Here is a 15305-nt window from a genome sequence, read left to right on the forward strand (position 1 = left end):
CGTAGTGACTAGCTAGAACAAAGAGTTCATTCAGTCTGAGACACCTCGGACAACATGGCAAACCGCATATTTTTAGTTCTACATCGAGACAAAGACAGAACAAACAGTGGGTTAAGCCTTGCTCGAAGGGGAAACAATCCATCCAACTTGAATAATTTTATGTCTCGGGCAGAGACATGGGAATCACACTAAGACCACCGTATTGTGAAACTACGCATGAATCTTCCCCCCTGATCAGTAAGGGCTAGTACACCTGTCCTCAACGACATGAGCTCATCACCTGCACACTTCGTAACACGAACTTATGCGTGGCAAGCCTCATGCGTCCACGAACCCGATACCAGTCTCCCCGTTTGCTTAACCTTTTCAGGATGTGGAGGTCCTCAAAAAAGCTTCTTTCGGCTCTGGGTTCAAGCCAGAAGCTTAGCTCAGCCTCAATGTGTCCACTTGTATCATTTTGTTGATTGAATGATGCAACAACAGCCTAATTTGAGATTCGGCCGAAAGCATACAAGTTGATGACCTGTTTTATGCCTTTGGATGCAGGGAGAAAAGCTTCTATCGGCGGGGGAGCTTGTTGGGATGTCTTGAATTGCCTCTTAGAGAGCTGTTGGGATGGTGGTGAAACTTGTTCACCATGGTTTAAGTTTCCAATCCAGGGAGGTTGTGTTCGTGACATTAAAGCCGCTAAGAGTTTTCTAGATGTTGTGTGGCCCTACCATAGACTGGGGATTCGAGTCACATCCCACCTTGTCGCCGTTAGTCCATGCTAGATACCTGTAAGGGTTATAGACTAAGCTCGCGGGAAGAGTCGTAAGGCAGAACCTATCCTAGAAGCTATTGCACTAGCTGATTACATTTGGAAACAATAAGAGAGATAACACGTAAGAGATAATGGCGTTTACATCGTCTTGTAGCATCTCGGCTCGATGTCAACCACACTTCCCACCAGTTTGCCATTGACCGCTCTTTTGTTGCTGCATACTGCGAAACCAATGCCTAGCATACAGCATGATGACCTATGGCTATTTGGAGTTGAGGCGATGATTGGACTGGACTCGGTTAACTCAGTGTTTTTAAGTGAAAAGTTGCAAGCCCAACCAGCCCCTCTCACCATGGCTGCCGCTCAAATATGTGGGAATAGCGTCACCATCAGCTCAAGCAGCGCCAAGATACTCTTTTTTGCCCAACTGACGTTGCCTTATCTTTTGTAGCAGGTGATGATGTTGACATACTGCAGGAGACGTCAAGACCACCTGCGGAGACAGAAATACAAAGGAGTAAGAGAGACAGGAGTTGTTTTTATTGATTTCCGTGGGACAACTCAATCTTGGTAGAACAAGGGCAAGCCCTCGCATGAAGAACCATGCGGATACACAAGAAAGGAATAAATCTGGTCGGTCAAGTCCGTCGACTTTCACAAGCAATCGACGACTGGAGATTACGCGATATACCATCGACAGATATAAATCCCCTCTTACCACGGTGTCCTTGTCGTTCCCGAAGCTGAAGAGACATCTCATCCTGACGGCATCACTGCCACCGCATGAGAGCATCACTTCACTTGATCAGATCCTCGTCTTCACATCTTTGAGAGGCAAACATGCAGCTCAAACTCCTGGTCCTGGCCGCCCTACAGGGCCTCGCCGATTCGCAGAGCACCGTCTTCAGCTCACAGCTCTGCGTGACCTCGTCTGGGCGAGTCTCTGTTAGCCCAATCCGTCGTACCACCATCACCCAGACTACTGGCTTGACCTTTCGGACCACCGTCTGCCCACCGCCTCGTACTACTACCAGAACTGTTACACCACCTTTTGTCACTGCCACGTCTACGGTGAGCGTCACGGCGTTCAGTACCGTTACTACCGTTCAGGTTACTGGTACTTCCACGAACTTCGTGACCGGCGACCCTGGCAAGCTTCCCATAGCTCACATCTTTGCTCATCTTGCTAATCATATTAGTTACTGTGTTCAACACCGTTACTGTGACGAGCACCGCCACGACCGGTAGTACCTCAACTGTCACTGAGACCACCACTCCTACAGTGACGCAGCCAGCACCGGCAGGCTTCACTCCTCTCTCTGAGGAGCCAGATTACGTTGCCAAAAAGAAGAAGAAGCGTTCCCTCGCAGGACGCATCCCACTCCTGAAGCGAGCTCCATGCACAAAGAGAAAGTCCAGCTCCGGCTCCAGCCCCGACTCCAGCTCCAACTCGACTCTCAACCCCATCCGAATCTCCCAGAGATGGTATGCCCAGTCTGTCAGATGCATCAAGATTGTCAAGACAGTGAGAGTCAGCACCGTCGTGCCCTCGACCTGCGTTCGGACCAGGTCTACCACCGTTACGCTTGCCATTAGCACCTCGACTGATCTCACGACCGCCACCGCGTTTGTCACTACCACGGTCACGGTTCCAACTGCTACTGCTGTCACTGTCACTGTCAGCCCCACCGTCACAGCCCAAACTACCGTAACCTCGACGGCCACCACTACTACCACTGCTACTAGTATGTCATCTCATATCTATCCTTGATACTTGAACAGCTAGCTAACCATTCTTACTCTAGCCACGGTAACCGAGACCGCCCCAGCCCAGACTGTCTACGCCGCATGCGGCGCAAGCAACCAGGTCTCATCCGCCAACGGCGGCCACCAGTTTTCGGCCATCAACGTCAACTCTGGTGGTTCTCAGAACCAGGTCTTCAGCAGGACTGCCAACTCGGCTTACGACTGCTGCGTGAGCTGCCTGCAAACCACCAACTGCGTCTTTTCATACTACGACAACGCCGGCGGTTGCGAGGTCGTTGTTGGGCAGACGTGTAACCAGCAGGATGCCATGGGAACTTCCTTTGAAACATCCCAGGATGGTGGCTTGAACTACGTTCTCAGCAACGGACCTTGCGGCCGCGTCGCCAATGGTGGTGACCAATGATCTAGTCCACGTCGCCATGATAACTGGTCGAGATTGGCTATAAGTTGACTCGTCGTTTGGACATCGTGTACCAGATCAAGATTTATGTAGCTACATACTCAGATCAGAAAGAATATGGAGCAGATTCCATAGCTAATTGACGGCAACACACACTGTTTCGATCAAGCCTGCACAAAGCAGCCCACTCTGCTAACTAACTCCCCCATGGCAAAGGTAGATATTCCATTTCAAGTTCTCATCCATGGGCTTTGCGTTTATACACCCCAGGCAGCAAGTTTCTCCTGTCCCTTATCCGTAAACAACAGCTTGCCTGTCATGAATCCAACACCGTAAATAAGAGGGTACCGGCAATGCCACCACCAAAAGTGTTCATGTGCCCCAAACCAGCCGAACACAAGATCCAAATTATAGCAGAGGTCATTGCAAGCTCCCAATACGAGCAAACTCATAATTGCGCAAAAGTGAACGGCCTTACTTCCGTAATGCTTGTCGACGATGAAGGTGTTGACAAGTCCGCCCATGGCTCCTCCCATTCCGAGTGGGCAGAAGAATATGGTCCACATGAGCCTGGGAAACATATCTTTGAAACCCGAAAAGACAAAGATGCTGATGATGAGCATTGTCACCTCGAATATGAAAGAGTTGAGCCAGAAGAGGAAGAAGGGACGGATGTAGAGGGTACGGCGCTTTTCAGCCACCTCCTTTGTCTCCTCGGAGGTGATGAGGACTTGGTATTGATGGACTTGAGTCGACATGTTGTCAATGGTGTTTGAGATTCTGGAGTGTTTGGTTTGATGTTTGATGGAGGCGATGGCTGGTGGGTGAGAAGACACATTTCAAGTCAGAACAGACGTGTTATATAGAGGTTATATGAACATGAATGTCTCATTGCAACCCCGTGGGGAAGAAGCACAGTGTAAATAGATCCGGGGAATACAGGGAAGCTGGGGACGGGGTTTCTTCCGAACCTCGGCGGCCCCACTTGTTGCCGGAAGACCGAGACTTATAGTAGCCTCTAATAGGTAGACAATTGAACAGTAACACTCGGTGTATTCAGACTATTGCCGGGCATATTATGAAATAATACCGAACTGGTGTCGTACGGCATGTGAGTTAGCTCTGGCATCCAACTGAGCGGTTAGCTTCTACCGAGTTGCCAGCTTGCAGGCGTCATGGATTGGAGGCTTAGAGTGAATGACTGCATAAAGCGTAGCCACAGAACTGTCTTCGAGAGCCAGGTCTCTCACTCTAAATAAGTACGCCTCTGTGTCCCTGGTCTACAACTGGCTCGATTAAGTGCTCAAGGGACGGAACGTATAACACAGTCGTGTAAGATATGACTAGCATCGCGGATATTGGGTGGTAAATCCTCTCCACACGCCATTAACCAACTTACAATCTTGATGATCTTGCGTATAGAGACCACAGCAAGCTCCGGCATTTGCATCATGCCGAGGTTCCTGGTAGAACGACAGTAACTATTCTTCGCCGGCTACTGTGCCCACCCTCCTTGACATCTTGACATTACTGCCGCAAAGCGATGACTATCCTCATTGATGGAACACATAGAACTACATCTCAAAGTCCGTCGGAGTTTTTGAGATGCGGGGGGACGTGGTGTTGACGATCACTCGGTCCACTGCCCGATGCGAAGACCTTGGGGACGTTGATATAAGCCAGGATCTTATGCTTCATTGTGATCGCATTGGTCTTCAAGTTCATCAGAAAATTGCCACGATCAGCAACTGCGAAGATAACCAACATGCCACGATACACCAGCCCATTTGATGGAGCCCAGCTCTTCTATCGCGATTTTGTTCCAGCAAAGAACCCTCCCCCCTTCAATGTTGCTGACGGCGCAGAAGAAGGCGAGAAGCCTGCTCTAGTCTTCCTTCATCAATGGCCTCTGTCATCTCGGATGTACGATCCTCTACTGGTCAGTCTTTGCGAAAGTCATCGATTCCAATGCATCGCAGTCGACAGGCGAGGCTTTGGTCAGAGTGACTGGTCTGGGCCAGAGCACAATGGGGACATTGATTACAGCGTGCTGGCTCGAGACGTGGTCGGGCTGCTGGAAAAGATCAAGCCAGGGCCTTTCATTTTCATCGCTGCAAGTATGGGCACTGGAGAGACTGTGCTTGCACATGGTCTCAGTGAATATGTCAGATCTAACTGCAAGGTATGTTGGACTCCTCAGCACTTGACCTCACGTTGGCATTCGTTTAATGATAGGTGCAGGGCTACATCTGGATCAGCACTTCTCTCCCTCTGCCTGTCGCCTCACCAAACTTCCCAGATGGCCCACCCAGAGCGCTATGGGACCATGTCCTTGGCTCACTTAGGAGCCACCGATCACGATTCGTTTCGAGCAACTTCCGCGGCCCACTAGGAGTCGGAGCGGCCGGTGAGGTACCGGACAAGGACATTGAGATGTTTGAGCGGATCTTTGATGCTGCAGACGCTTTAGCCATCGAACGAGCAGCCCAGATATTCACCTCTGAGGATTTAACCAAGGACCTGGCCAAGTTCGGCAAGGCAAAGTCTGGAGAGCTACTGTTGATTCATGGAGGTGCTGACGGAGGAGTCCCCCTGGCCGCGAGCGTACATCGGATCCAGAAACTCATCCCAGATGCAAGATTGACTGTCTACGATGACGGTGGCCATGGTGAGTATGTTGACCCTGGTTTAAGGGATACGCTGCTAATATGCTTAGTGCTTGTCCTGTCGCATGCTGAAAGGCTGCTGGAAGATATACTAGCCTTTGTCTGCAGACAAAAAACTTAGTTTTATGTCCGTTCACATCTTCGATCAAGATCCTAGGTCCTGTATCCTGCCTCAGCCCCTCTAGTGGTCTGTTGGTGCAGCGACGATGACACTTTCTTCATGGTAAACGAAAACGACATACCGCACTCAAATTTGATCCTTTCTTAGGTAGAGAACCTAGATTGAGGAGAAAAGGAGTAAATAAATGGGACTCTTACCTTCTATCACGTTACGTTTATCTCTATTTAAGAGTCAAAACTCAAAACCACTGGTTAACTTTATCAACCTTGCCTCAAGGGTCGTGATGTTCTGGGCTAGATAGAGGAGTCGGCTACCCTACACCGACAAACTCGGGAAGCGAGGAAGAAGTGGGGCCGCGTACTGGAGGAGTCAAGCATCCGGTGCAATCTTGTTGGCAGATGACGCCACGTTGATAAGTGTGTTATTTTTTTTCTTGAGGCTGATGACCTATTTGGTGATTGATGAGGAGGAATAAGCGGAATTCCTTTGAGGACGGCCGTCCCTCCGTTGCCCCGTGGTGTGGGACCGGCCACTTCTCAAGCCACCGATTGGTCAACCCAGCCAATCTCGGGATGGATGCAGATGGTGCCACGCATTAAGCTTGAGCAACACAATCGGTGATTATTGAGGGGCTAAGGCTGGATGACAGGCCAAACATGCAAGTTTATGCCCCCAAATGGTCTAGTTGGATCCTTGCCCGGCCGAATCATGGATGCAGCTCGCGCATCTAAGGCCCCAGCGGCTTGAACAACGAGCCGGCGGGCACTTTTTCTTTTTGGGGATGGTTGCCTACATGGCATTCGCCCAAAGGTGTAACGACAGTATCTATATCACCTTCATTTCACTTGTTTCCACAGAATGTCAGGTCCAGAATCTTACAATTGATACTATCCACCTTTTCCCTTTAGAGTTGCACGTATCATGGCTCCGACGTGTATGTCTCGGAATCCACAGCCGGTTCTACAGCTTCAACGTCGATACTAACACCTTGGCCAATAGCCCTCAAGCAGCAGATCAAAGACAGGCTGTGTCTCACAGCTGGCTTACCTTCGGCTCATCCGACCTCATCTGCCTGGCAAGAGCCGCCTGCCTCAGTCGCCACTGCCCAGTCCAAGACCCTTTCGCCAGAAACAGACATCGCCATCATCGGCTCCGGCATTACCGGTACAAGCGTTGCCTACACCTTGCTCAACCACCACCAAGCTTCCAACCTGCGAGTGACTATCTTGGAGGCTCGCAATGCTTGCAGTGGGGCTACGGGCCGAAATGGAGGCCATCTCATCTCGGATACTTGCGGCCATTTCGAGCACCTAGTTGCTTCTTTGGGTACTGAAGAAGCCGTCAAAATCCTCCAATTCTCCGAGGCCAATATTAAAGAGCTCAAAGCTTTGATCGACCAGTTGACTGAGCCAGAAAAGGAAGCTGTGGAATTCCGTGAAGTCATCGCCAGCAGTACCGTCGCCGACAAGCCGATCGTGGACAGCCTCAGACGTTCTCTGAGCCTATTGCAAGAGGCAGTCAATAAGACAACACTGGAGTATAGGGTTGTAGAAGATGGAGAGACCATCCGTGTAAGTGATATGGCTGGAAATATACCAGGCGGTGGAGATAGAAGCTAATACAATCTGTGCGCAGAGTAAGTATAAGTACCGCGACGGGCTTGCTGTTTTTGAGCAAGAGGGAGCCGGTGCTCTATGGCCTTACCGGCTCATCACAATCCTGCAGAAACATCTGCTGGATACTCATGCGGGTCGCTTCAGCCTGGAGACCAACACCCCCGTTGTTTCGATATCCCGTGACGAGAACGCATCTCAAAATGAGCCTGGGTATGTGCTACAGACGCCAAGAGGCACCATCCGAGCACGCAAGATCATTCATTGCACCAACGGATACTCTTCCCACTTGTTGCCGAGCCTGACGGGAAGCCTTTATCCCCTCAGAGGAACGGTGTCAGTTCAAGACCCCGGACACTCGTTCCCCAGGCTCGGTGATAAATATTCGTGGACCAAGATTCACACTGGCGGGTACGATCCGAAAACTAGATGCTTCACCACTGGTCTTTATTATGCCCAGCAGAACGCAAAGACTGGAGAAATCGTTATTGGAGGGGAGAGTCAAGAGATTGAAAACCTCCTCACTAGCGATGACTCCGAGGTCGCAGTTTCAGCTAGGAACCACATTTCCTCAATTGTTCCGAAAATCTTTCTCGACGCAGATGATACCAAGACTAAGAAGGTCTGGTCTGGAATCATGGGGTTTACTGCAGATAATCTACCGATGATCGGAAACCTGAGTCGTACAACAACAGGGCGGACAGGCACCAACGAGTGGATTGCAGCAGGCTTCAACGGCCACGGTATGGATAAGTGCTGGCTGAGTGGGCAAGCGGTGGCAAGGATGGCGGTTGGGGAGGGCGTGCCGTCTTGGTTGCCGGAATCGTTCCTCGTCAGTGAGGAGAGATTGAAGGCGTGCACACCAGATGCTGCTGCTGACGGAATGATGAGCCTGTTTACTGATGAATCGTCGAACTTGTAAGCGGCTTGTTGGATATACCAAGTAGCCTTGGCTGTTACTGTTCTCTCCTTAGGTGCTATTCCCTACAACTAATGTCATTGATTATAAGGAGTGAACGTGAAGAAGTAGTACTAGCAGCTTGACGAGCTGTCTTTTGGCTCGATCTTCTGGCTCAGTTATCCCATCAATGGCCGGGTTTCGACTATATCAAAAGAGAGAGAGGAACTTCGCCCGATCTATGGGAGGATTGAGGCTTTGCAGGAATGGGATCTAGTGGAAAAGTTCCAAAAGACTATATCACCTAGAATTTGAGGTTCATCCAATTGAACGAGAGCTGTGAGCATGGAGGGTTGGGTGTGTCCATCTGGATAGCAACTTCTTTGAGGTCTGAACGCAGTGTTCTTTTACAAAAGATAGGAGCTTACAGTGAAGTTATCGAGCATCATTTTTGATTGATATTGAATATTGCTGCTTGAATCGACGAGCTCACTTGGGATGTCTTTATCAATTCTCTCTCACGAAAAAAGTCTACAGCTCAGTGATCCTAACTTGGTCACAGAGGGAAGAGGCCAAGTGACGAATCTGGCCAATCTCAACGGGAGCACTCAATTGAGATACAAGTCACCAACAGTTGAAGAGTTTCAGTGGCCTAGACTTAGAAAGAAAAGTAGATAGATGTGCAGGCGGACTGCCTTTGAATTACTGCTAAGACCGAGCACCCCATGCCACAGATGCGCAATCGTCTCTGATGGCCGAGGCAAGTGGATCAGATCAACCACCCTTCAGCTCTTCCCCGCCTAGAAAGCAAGTGACACTAGCTAACTAATCGGACATGGAGAGATCTTGGCTCGTCCTAAATGCAACCCTAACCCCGCAGAGCCGGCCGATTTCAGGTCGACTCAGCCATCCACCTAAGAAATTGGCCGGTCCTCTTGACGCTACGAGGGAATGGGCCGGTTCATCTACCGTTGTCTGCCGCCGGCGCAATTCCTCGGATTGAGGAGGCCGATACTTGGCAACATCACCATGAATAAATACTATGAGGCTATCCTGTCCATTCTCGGCGATTGAGAACTTCCCTCGACAAAAACACTGCGACCCATCAACTCAATATCTCGACCCAACCATAGCCATGACTATTGACCCTCCACAGCTTCCATCCGCGCCTTGGGAGGCTCGAGCCGCAGAGAAGCGTGCCCGCTGTGCCGATGCCATCCCAAAGCCTTGGCGCCTCCCCTCTAGCGTCCTGGATACTCTGAAGACACCGTTAGAGACGAGCAAAAATGACCTCATCTCGCTCGATATCTCCCGTCGCTCCGGTATCCTTACCGATTTGGAGCTTGATATTACCGAGCACTACGATGTCAGCGGCTTGCTGGCGAAGCTGGCTGATGGTTCCTTTACAGCTACGCAGGTAGTCACTGCATTTTCCAAGAGAGCGGCCATTGCTCAGCAACTGGTGCGCCCGTCTATTCAAGACACTCGGTACAGTGTAATGTGCTTACTTAGATAGACCAATTGCCTCACTGAAACCTTTTTCGATCAAGCCCAATCACGCGCTAAGCAGCTAGACAAGCTGCGACAAGATGGCAAGCTTGCCGGTCCTCTTCACGGTCTGCCCGTCAGTCTCAAAGACACCTTCCAAGTCGTTGGTACCCAAGCTACTATCGGCCTGGTTGCCTATCTCGATGAGTTTTCTAAGACCAATTCTCCTCTTGTTGAGATTCTGCTCTCCCTGGGTGCAGTCCCGTTCGTCAAGACCAATGTCCCACAGACCATGATGGTGAGTGATGATAAGGCGTAGAGTCAAATCCAAGCAATTCTAATAATCTCCAGACAGCGGATTCCCACAATAATGTGTTTGGCCGTACTTTGAATCCGAGAAACACGGCTCTGGGAGCAGGCGGCTCATCTGGTGGCGAGGGCGCCTTGATTGCATTTCGAGGGGCGCCCATCGGAGTTGGGACAGACATTGCAGGTATGTTTTTTGCCTTTCATCCCCATTCTCGAGTGCACCAGGGGCCTTACACATGACATAGGCTCCGTCAGAATACCCTCTCTTTGCTGCGGAACCTATGGCTTCAAGCCAACAGCGGGACGTATCCCATACGGTGGCCAAAGGGGCTGCAGCAATCCCGGTCTCAAGTTCATCCTCGCCTGCGCTGGTCCATTGGCCAACGACATGCAGAGTCTCAAGATCTTCACCAAGGCTGTTATAGACTCTCGACCAGCCGATCTTGACTCGACGGCAATTGATGTTCCGTGGAGAAACATTCCTGCTTTTGAGGGAAAGAAGCTAAGGCTGGGTGTTCTCCCCGAGGATCCATCCTATCCTCTACATCCACCTGTCAGAAATGCCATCTCGCAAGCTGTTGCCAAGTTACGAGCTGAAGGGCATATCCTCGTCGAATTGGACTCTAAAGAGTGCCTCATTGACGGTGTCAACGATGTCGCCTGGAGCATCTTTGCACTTGACAGCACAGCCAGCCGCATCGTCACCGATGCAGGAGAGCCGGACATCCCATCGAGACTGCGAATCGCTGACGAATTGAAGAGATTGAAGTCAGATTACCTACCAGATCTGACTGGACTTAGCGACTTGGACAAGCTCGCGACACTCAATATCAAGAAGGCTGCGGCGGTTGAAGGTTGGCGCAGAATCTGGCAAAGCCACCGTCTCGACGCTGTTATTGGACCGTCTGCCCAGAATACGGCGGTGCAGCATGACCTATACGGGGTCCCGCCATATACCTGTTTCCTCAACGTGTTGAACGTGAGTCATGTCTGTCTTTTCGAAGCTGTTTCCTGTACTGACGCTTTTGTAGTATCCAGCGTGCGTGATTCCGTTTGGGAACGCAAAGCATGTCCCTGGCGAAGACTTTGCACTAGAATCCGGTCAAGCTGGTCCTCCTTGTGCGTTTCCTCTTTCCGTGACATATATATGGTGCTAATGCATGCAGATGATGCTGAACTGACTGAGGGAGCGCCTTGCTCCGTTCAAGTCTTCACAAGTTCAATGCGGGACGAAGAATGTATTGCCGTATCGTCCATCATCGACAACATCCTGAATTGCTAAACGAAATTACCGGCTGGAAGTGTTTCATGTCTCAATTATACAGCTGAACCATTTCCCTAATATTATACCAAGATACAACCTCCACATCATCGAGTAGCTCCCAGAACCTTGTTATATGGTTCTGCAGATGCCGCGAAAAGTCGACAGAATAGCCCACCAGGCTCGGTATCCTTGAGAGCCACATCTTCCTGTCTGCTTCCTCCTTGATCTCGAAACATGCCGCCAGTAATGGTAATGTGATGGATAAAATGCTGTGGTTGGTTGCGGCTCGCGTCAAGTCAAGTTGTGTGAGAATGGCAGTGGCTAGGGCTAGTGCTGGGCCGTTGTTCGTGCCAAAAGGATATCGTAGGCGATGAATGAGAAGAAGGGCTCCAAGTCTGACCACCTGGGCCTGACAGAGCATGTGAGAGACCTCATTTGTCGTGAAGCGGGTGGCAAAGCCTTCTGGGATGTGTGGTTGCCAGGCCGTCACCGTCAGCTCGATGCGATCAATAGCTTCCAATATGTCATGCAAATCCTGATGGTCTGCATGTGACAGAGCATTGTTGAGCTCACAAATATCATACAAGCTTGGCAGCATCGGACAGAAGAGACCGGTATATCGGTCGACGTAGTCTTCGGCTCCAGGCCGGCAGCGGAACCTCAACGTGGGCACCGACCCTTGCATCAGACAGTCGATTATCTCGGGTAATATGAGGCACGGAACAAAGACGAGATCATCCGGTTCCAGGTCTTCGTCTGACTCGTACATGTCCTTGACCAAGCTGAGGGTCTGCCTGCAAATTGGTGCCGAGTCCGGTGATGACGAGCGGTAGTGTGTAAAGGATATGATGAGGGCACCCAGTGCTAGACACTCAGAGACGCCATGGCTGCTGCGAACTTTGTATTCACGTAGTTTTCTTATGGCCGAGGATGCGTGTTTGTATTGTACTTCGGTGTTGCGTTGAGCCAGTGCCGAGTCGCGTTCGAAGGCGAGAGCCAAGGCAAGGAAGGCCTCCTTCAGCATGTGTCGCGAGACGACAAAGTGAGAAATAAGGAGTCCACGGTGATGCTCTTTAAAAGTAGGGCCTATTAGGAAGACATTCAATGCGGCATCGCCAAACAGGCTGTCCTGAATGAGGCGCTGGTCCGAGCATGTGAGGTCGTTGAACAGTGGCAGACACCGAGGGACCATAGGGCCCAAGGCGGAATAGACAAGTCCAAGACCTTTCCCCTGGCTCGTTGCATCGTCTTTAGGCGGTGTTTTGGTTACTGCTGTGGCATAACGACGTGGGCGGCCAGGTTTGCGGGCAGGACGATCAACCAGACACTCAAAGCCAAGACGCTGGCAACGAGCACATGCGCCCTGGTCCTGCCGCCAGTGGCATCGCTCCTTGAGCGAATGACAGCGGTCACAAGCGCGGCGAGATCCGACGGGAGGCATTGCAAGTGTGTGTTGAAGAGATGATAACGAGCTTTCTGTCAGTTGCTCGTTTTCTTGAGTTTGTAGAGATAAGGGAATGACAAGGATGCTTGTTTCCCCGCAAACCAAGCGCCAGCCGCTTTGCTGCTTTTGGCACGTTTATCTTTTGGTCCGGGGGACTCGGCATGTGGACACGGCCCAGTGTTCCGGTGGTGCGTGTTGACTTAGGTTACCCCAGATCTTGGGCATGAACAGTTGATTCATCACAAATGGTGGGTGAAGCTGTTTTTACAATCTCTTTTCTTGTATGTACAGCATCTTGGTTAATACTTTAAGTAGAAAGGTAGAAAGTCGGTCTCTATCAACTAACGAACCCTCCATGTCTTGATATTTATGCGTTCTCACAATTCCAGTCCCACATTGACATGAACCGACTTGACCTGCATGTACCCCTCTAAGCCAGCTTCGCCAAGCTCTCTCCCAACTCCGCTCTGCTTCATCCCCCCAAACGGAACCCGAAAGTCCGAGTCCGTCGACGAATTCACCCACACCATACCGGCGTCGAGTCGAGTCGAGACCCTATGCGACCGCTGCATGTCTCGCGTAAAGACAGACGCCGCCAAGCCAAACTCGCTATCATTGGCCATGTTGATGGCTTCTTCCTCCTCGTCAAACGACGAAATGGCCACTACAGGCCCAAAAATCTCCTCGCGATAGATCTTCATGCTTGAGGAGACGTTGGAAAAGACGGTGGGCTGCATGAAAAATCCCTTCTCTCCCCATGTTTCTCCTCCAGTTTCCAGCGTAGCGCCCTCTTCGACTGCACTCTTGGTGTAGGACAGGATCTTTTCCTGGTGTGCCTTGGTGATCTGGGGTCCCTGGAAGGTGTCTTTGTCAAAAGGATTTCCGATCTTATGAGCCTCAACAAGCTCAACAAACCTCTTGATAAACTGCTTGTACACTCCTGACTGAACCAACAGTCTAGAATTAGCCGTGCAGATCTGTCCTTGATTGCTCATGATTCCGCAGTGCGCCCACTTCGCAGCTTGCTCAATGTCGGCGTCGTTGAACACGAGAAGAGGTGACTTTCCGCCTGTTTCAAGGGTGACCTTTTTCAATGTGGCTCCTGCTGTCTGCTGGATGAGTCGACCTGTGATGGTTGACCCAGTGAACGCAATCTTGGCCACATTGGGATGCGACACGAGCGCATGGCCGGCAGTCCTTCCATATCCGTTGACAATATTGACAACACCAGGGGGGAACCCAGCACGAACGATCAAGTCTGCCACACATAGCATCGAAAGAGGTGTCTGCTCAGCTGGTTTCAACACAATCGTGTTTCCTGTAGCAAGCGCTGGACCCAACTTCCATGCCGCCATCAAGACGGGATAGTTCCAAGGAATTATCTGACCACAGACTCCAATTGGCTGTTTTACTGTATATGCAAACTTCTTGGAATGCGTTGGAATCGTTTGGCCGTGAAGCTTGTCTGCCCAGCCGGCGTAGTAACGGATGCAACCGATGGCAGCAGGAAGTTCGAGGTTGAGAACCGAAGTGTACGGTTTGCCAGCGTTCCAGGATTCTAAGGTCGCTAGAACTTCTTGGTTCTGTTCCATCAGATCCGCCAGCCTAGTCATCCTCGCTCCTCTCTCGGTGCCCAAGATGTCGCGCCATGACGGGTTATTAAGGGCTCGCTGGGCTGCTTTGACAGCGCGATCGATGTCGTCCGCATTTGCCGCATCGACTTGACAGATTTCTGCTTCAGTGCTGTTTTGCGTTAGCGGATGAAGGCCATGGTACCCGACTCCCCATTATCGCTGGGTTACTGACGTGGGATCGATAGGGCTCAAGCTCTCGCCTCCAGTTGACGAGACAAACTTGTTATCAATAAACAGCCCTCGATGAAGCAATATCTGCCGACCATTGGGCGCTGTGAGATTCAGCTGCGGACCTGATTCGGACATTTTAACAGATGCTTTCTATGGCTGTGGAAAACTTTTAAGGGGGACCGGGAAGGACAAGATGCTCTCATCAAGCTGGACGACTGAAATAGCCATAAGCACTCACTTACCTATGTTATGCCCTGTGCATGGCATTTATCTAGCGTATCTCGTTTGGTGGGCTTTTCTCCTGTTCCCAACCGTTCATCGGCACCACAATACGAGCCCGGTCACCATGGAGTTGTGGATGAGAGCCGCGGCTCGACTTGCCTGATTATATCTAGTCCCAGCTGCAAGCTACGGAGCACCTGCATGAAATTGGCCGGTCTCGATGTCTGAGCAAGTGGGTCCGACCGGAGGGTTAACTAACCGGCGAGTTTTGACGTCAGAGCAACCAGCTAAACTGTCTAGTGATCGTTTATCTTTAGTAGAGGATTCTTGTCACTGCTTAACCCTTGAGGCATCGCATTTGCCGATCATGTTCCCGAACGCTATTGTTCTCAACTGGGACGAAAAAGGCGGCATCTTTGTCCAGACCCTCTCCGCATTTCCCCAGACCCCGGTTCACTTCGCCAGAGCGCCTATTGTTGGAGTACCTTGCATGGACAGGCCAGGCTAGAGTTGTCGCAGGGGCTGGCATGAGTGCGTGCTTAAAC

The 15305-nt window shown here is 50.9% G+C and overlaps 6 protein-coding genes across 6 annotated transcripts; 3 read left to right on the forward strand and 3 right to left on the reverse strand.

Annotated features, from left to right (window-relative positions):
- Positions 1-1603: 1603 nt before the first annotated feature.
- Positions 1604-2933, forward strand: LRP88_04142 (uncharacterized protein; the record flags this gene model as incomplete). Its single annotated transcript, XM_083240723.1, has 3 exons — positions 1604-1880; positions 1963-2508; positions 2569-2933. 3 exons carry the CDS (start codon positions 1604-1606, stop codon positions 2931-2933), a joined length of 1188 nt encoding a protein of 395 aa, XP_083104013.1.
- A 254-nt stretch (positions 2934-3187) lies between these two features.
- LRP88_04143 (uncharacterized protein) lies at positions 3188-3688 on the reverse strand (the record flags this gene model as incomplete). Its single annotated transcript, XM_083240724.1, has 1 exon — positions 3188-3688. One exon carries the CDS (start codon positions 3686-3688, stop codon positions 3188-3190), a length of 501 nt encoding a protein of 166 aa, XP_083104014.1.
- A 1007-nt stretch (positions 3689-4695) lies between these two features.
- LRP88_04144 (FAD dependent oxidoreductase) lies at positions 4696-8324 on the forward strand (the record flags this gene model as incomplete). The annotated part of the gene is made up of 5 exons (XM_083240725.1): positions 4696-5112; positions 5166-5598; positions 6717-7288; positions 7353-8073; positions 8305-8324. 5 exons carry the CDS (start codon positions 4696-4698, stop codon positions 8322-8324), a joined length of 2163 nt encoding a protein of 720 aa, XP_083104015.1.
- A 1039-nt stretch (positions 8325-9363) lies between these two features.
- On the forward strand, positions 9364-11307 carry LRP88_04145 (amidase signature domain-containing protein; the record flags this gene model as incomplete). Its single annotated transcript, XM_083240726.1, has 6 exons — positions 9364-9690; positions 9745-10014; positions 10068-10209; positions 10271-11004; positions 11057-11144; positions 11192-11307. 6 exons carry the CDS (start codon positions 9364-9366, stop codon positions 11305-11307), a joined length of 1677 nt encoding a protein of 558 aa, XP_083104016.1.
- A 31-nt stretch (positions 11308-11338) lies between these two features.
- Positions 11339-12730, reverse strand: LRP88_04146 (Zn(II)2Cys6 transcription factor; the record flags this gene model as incomplete). The annotated part of the gene is made up of 1 exon (XM_083240727.1): positions 11339-12730. The coding sequence occupies one exon, from the start codon at positions 12728-12730 to the stop codon at positions 11339-11341; it is 1392 nt and encodes a 463-aa protein (XP_083104017.1).
- Positions 12731-13110: 380 nt separating this feature from the next.
- LRP88_04147 (aldehyde dehydrogenase family protein) lies at positions 13111-14673 on the reverse strand (the record flags this gene model as incomplete). The annotated part of the gene is made up of 2 exons (XM_083240728.1): positions 13111-14476; positions 14540-14673. 2 exons carry the CDS (start codon positions 14671-14673, stop codon positions 13111-13113), a joined length of 1500 nt encoding a protein of 499 aa, XP_083104018.1.
- Positions 14674-15305: the final 632 nt, after the last annotated feature.

Source organism: Fusarium phalaenopsidis (assembly GCF_050370095.1).
Source record: "Fusarium phalaenopsidis strain FUZ10S chromosome Unknown contig_32288, whole genome shotgun sequence".
Classification (NCBI taxonomy): domain Eukaryota; kingdom Fungi; phylum Ascomycota; class Sordariomycetes; order Hypocreales; family Nectriaceae; genus Fusarium; species Fusarium phalaenopsidis.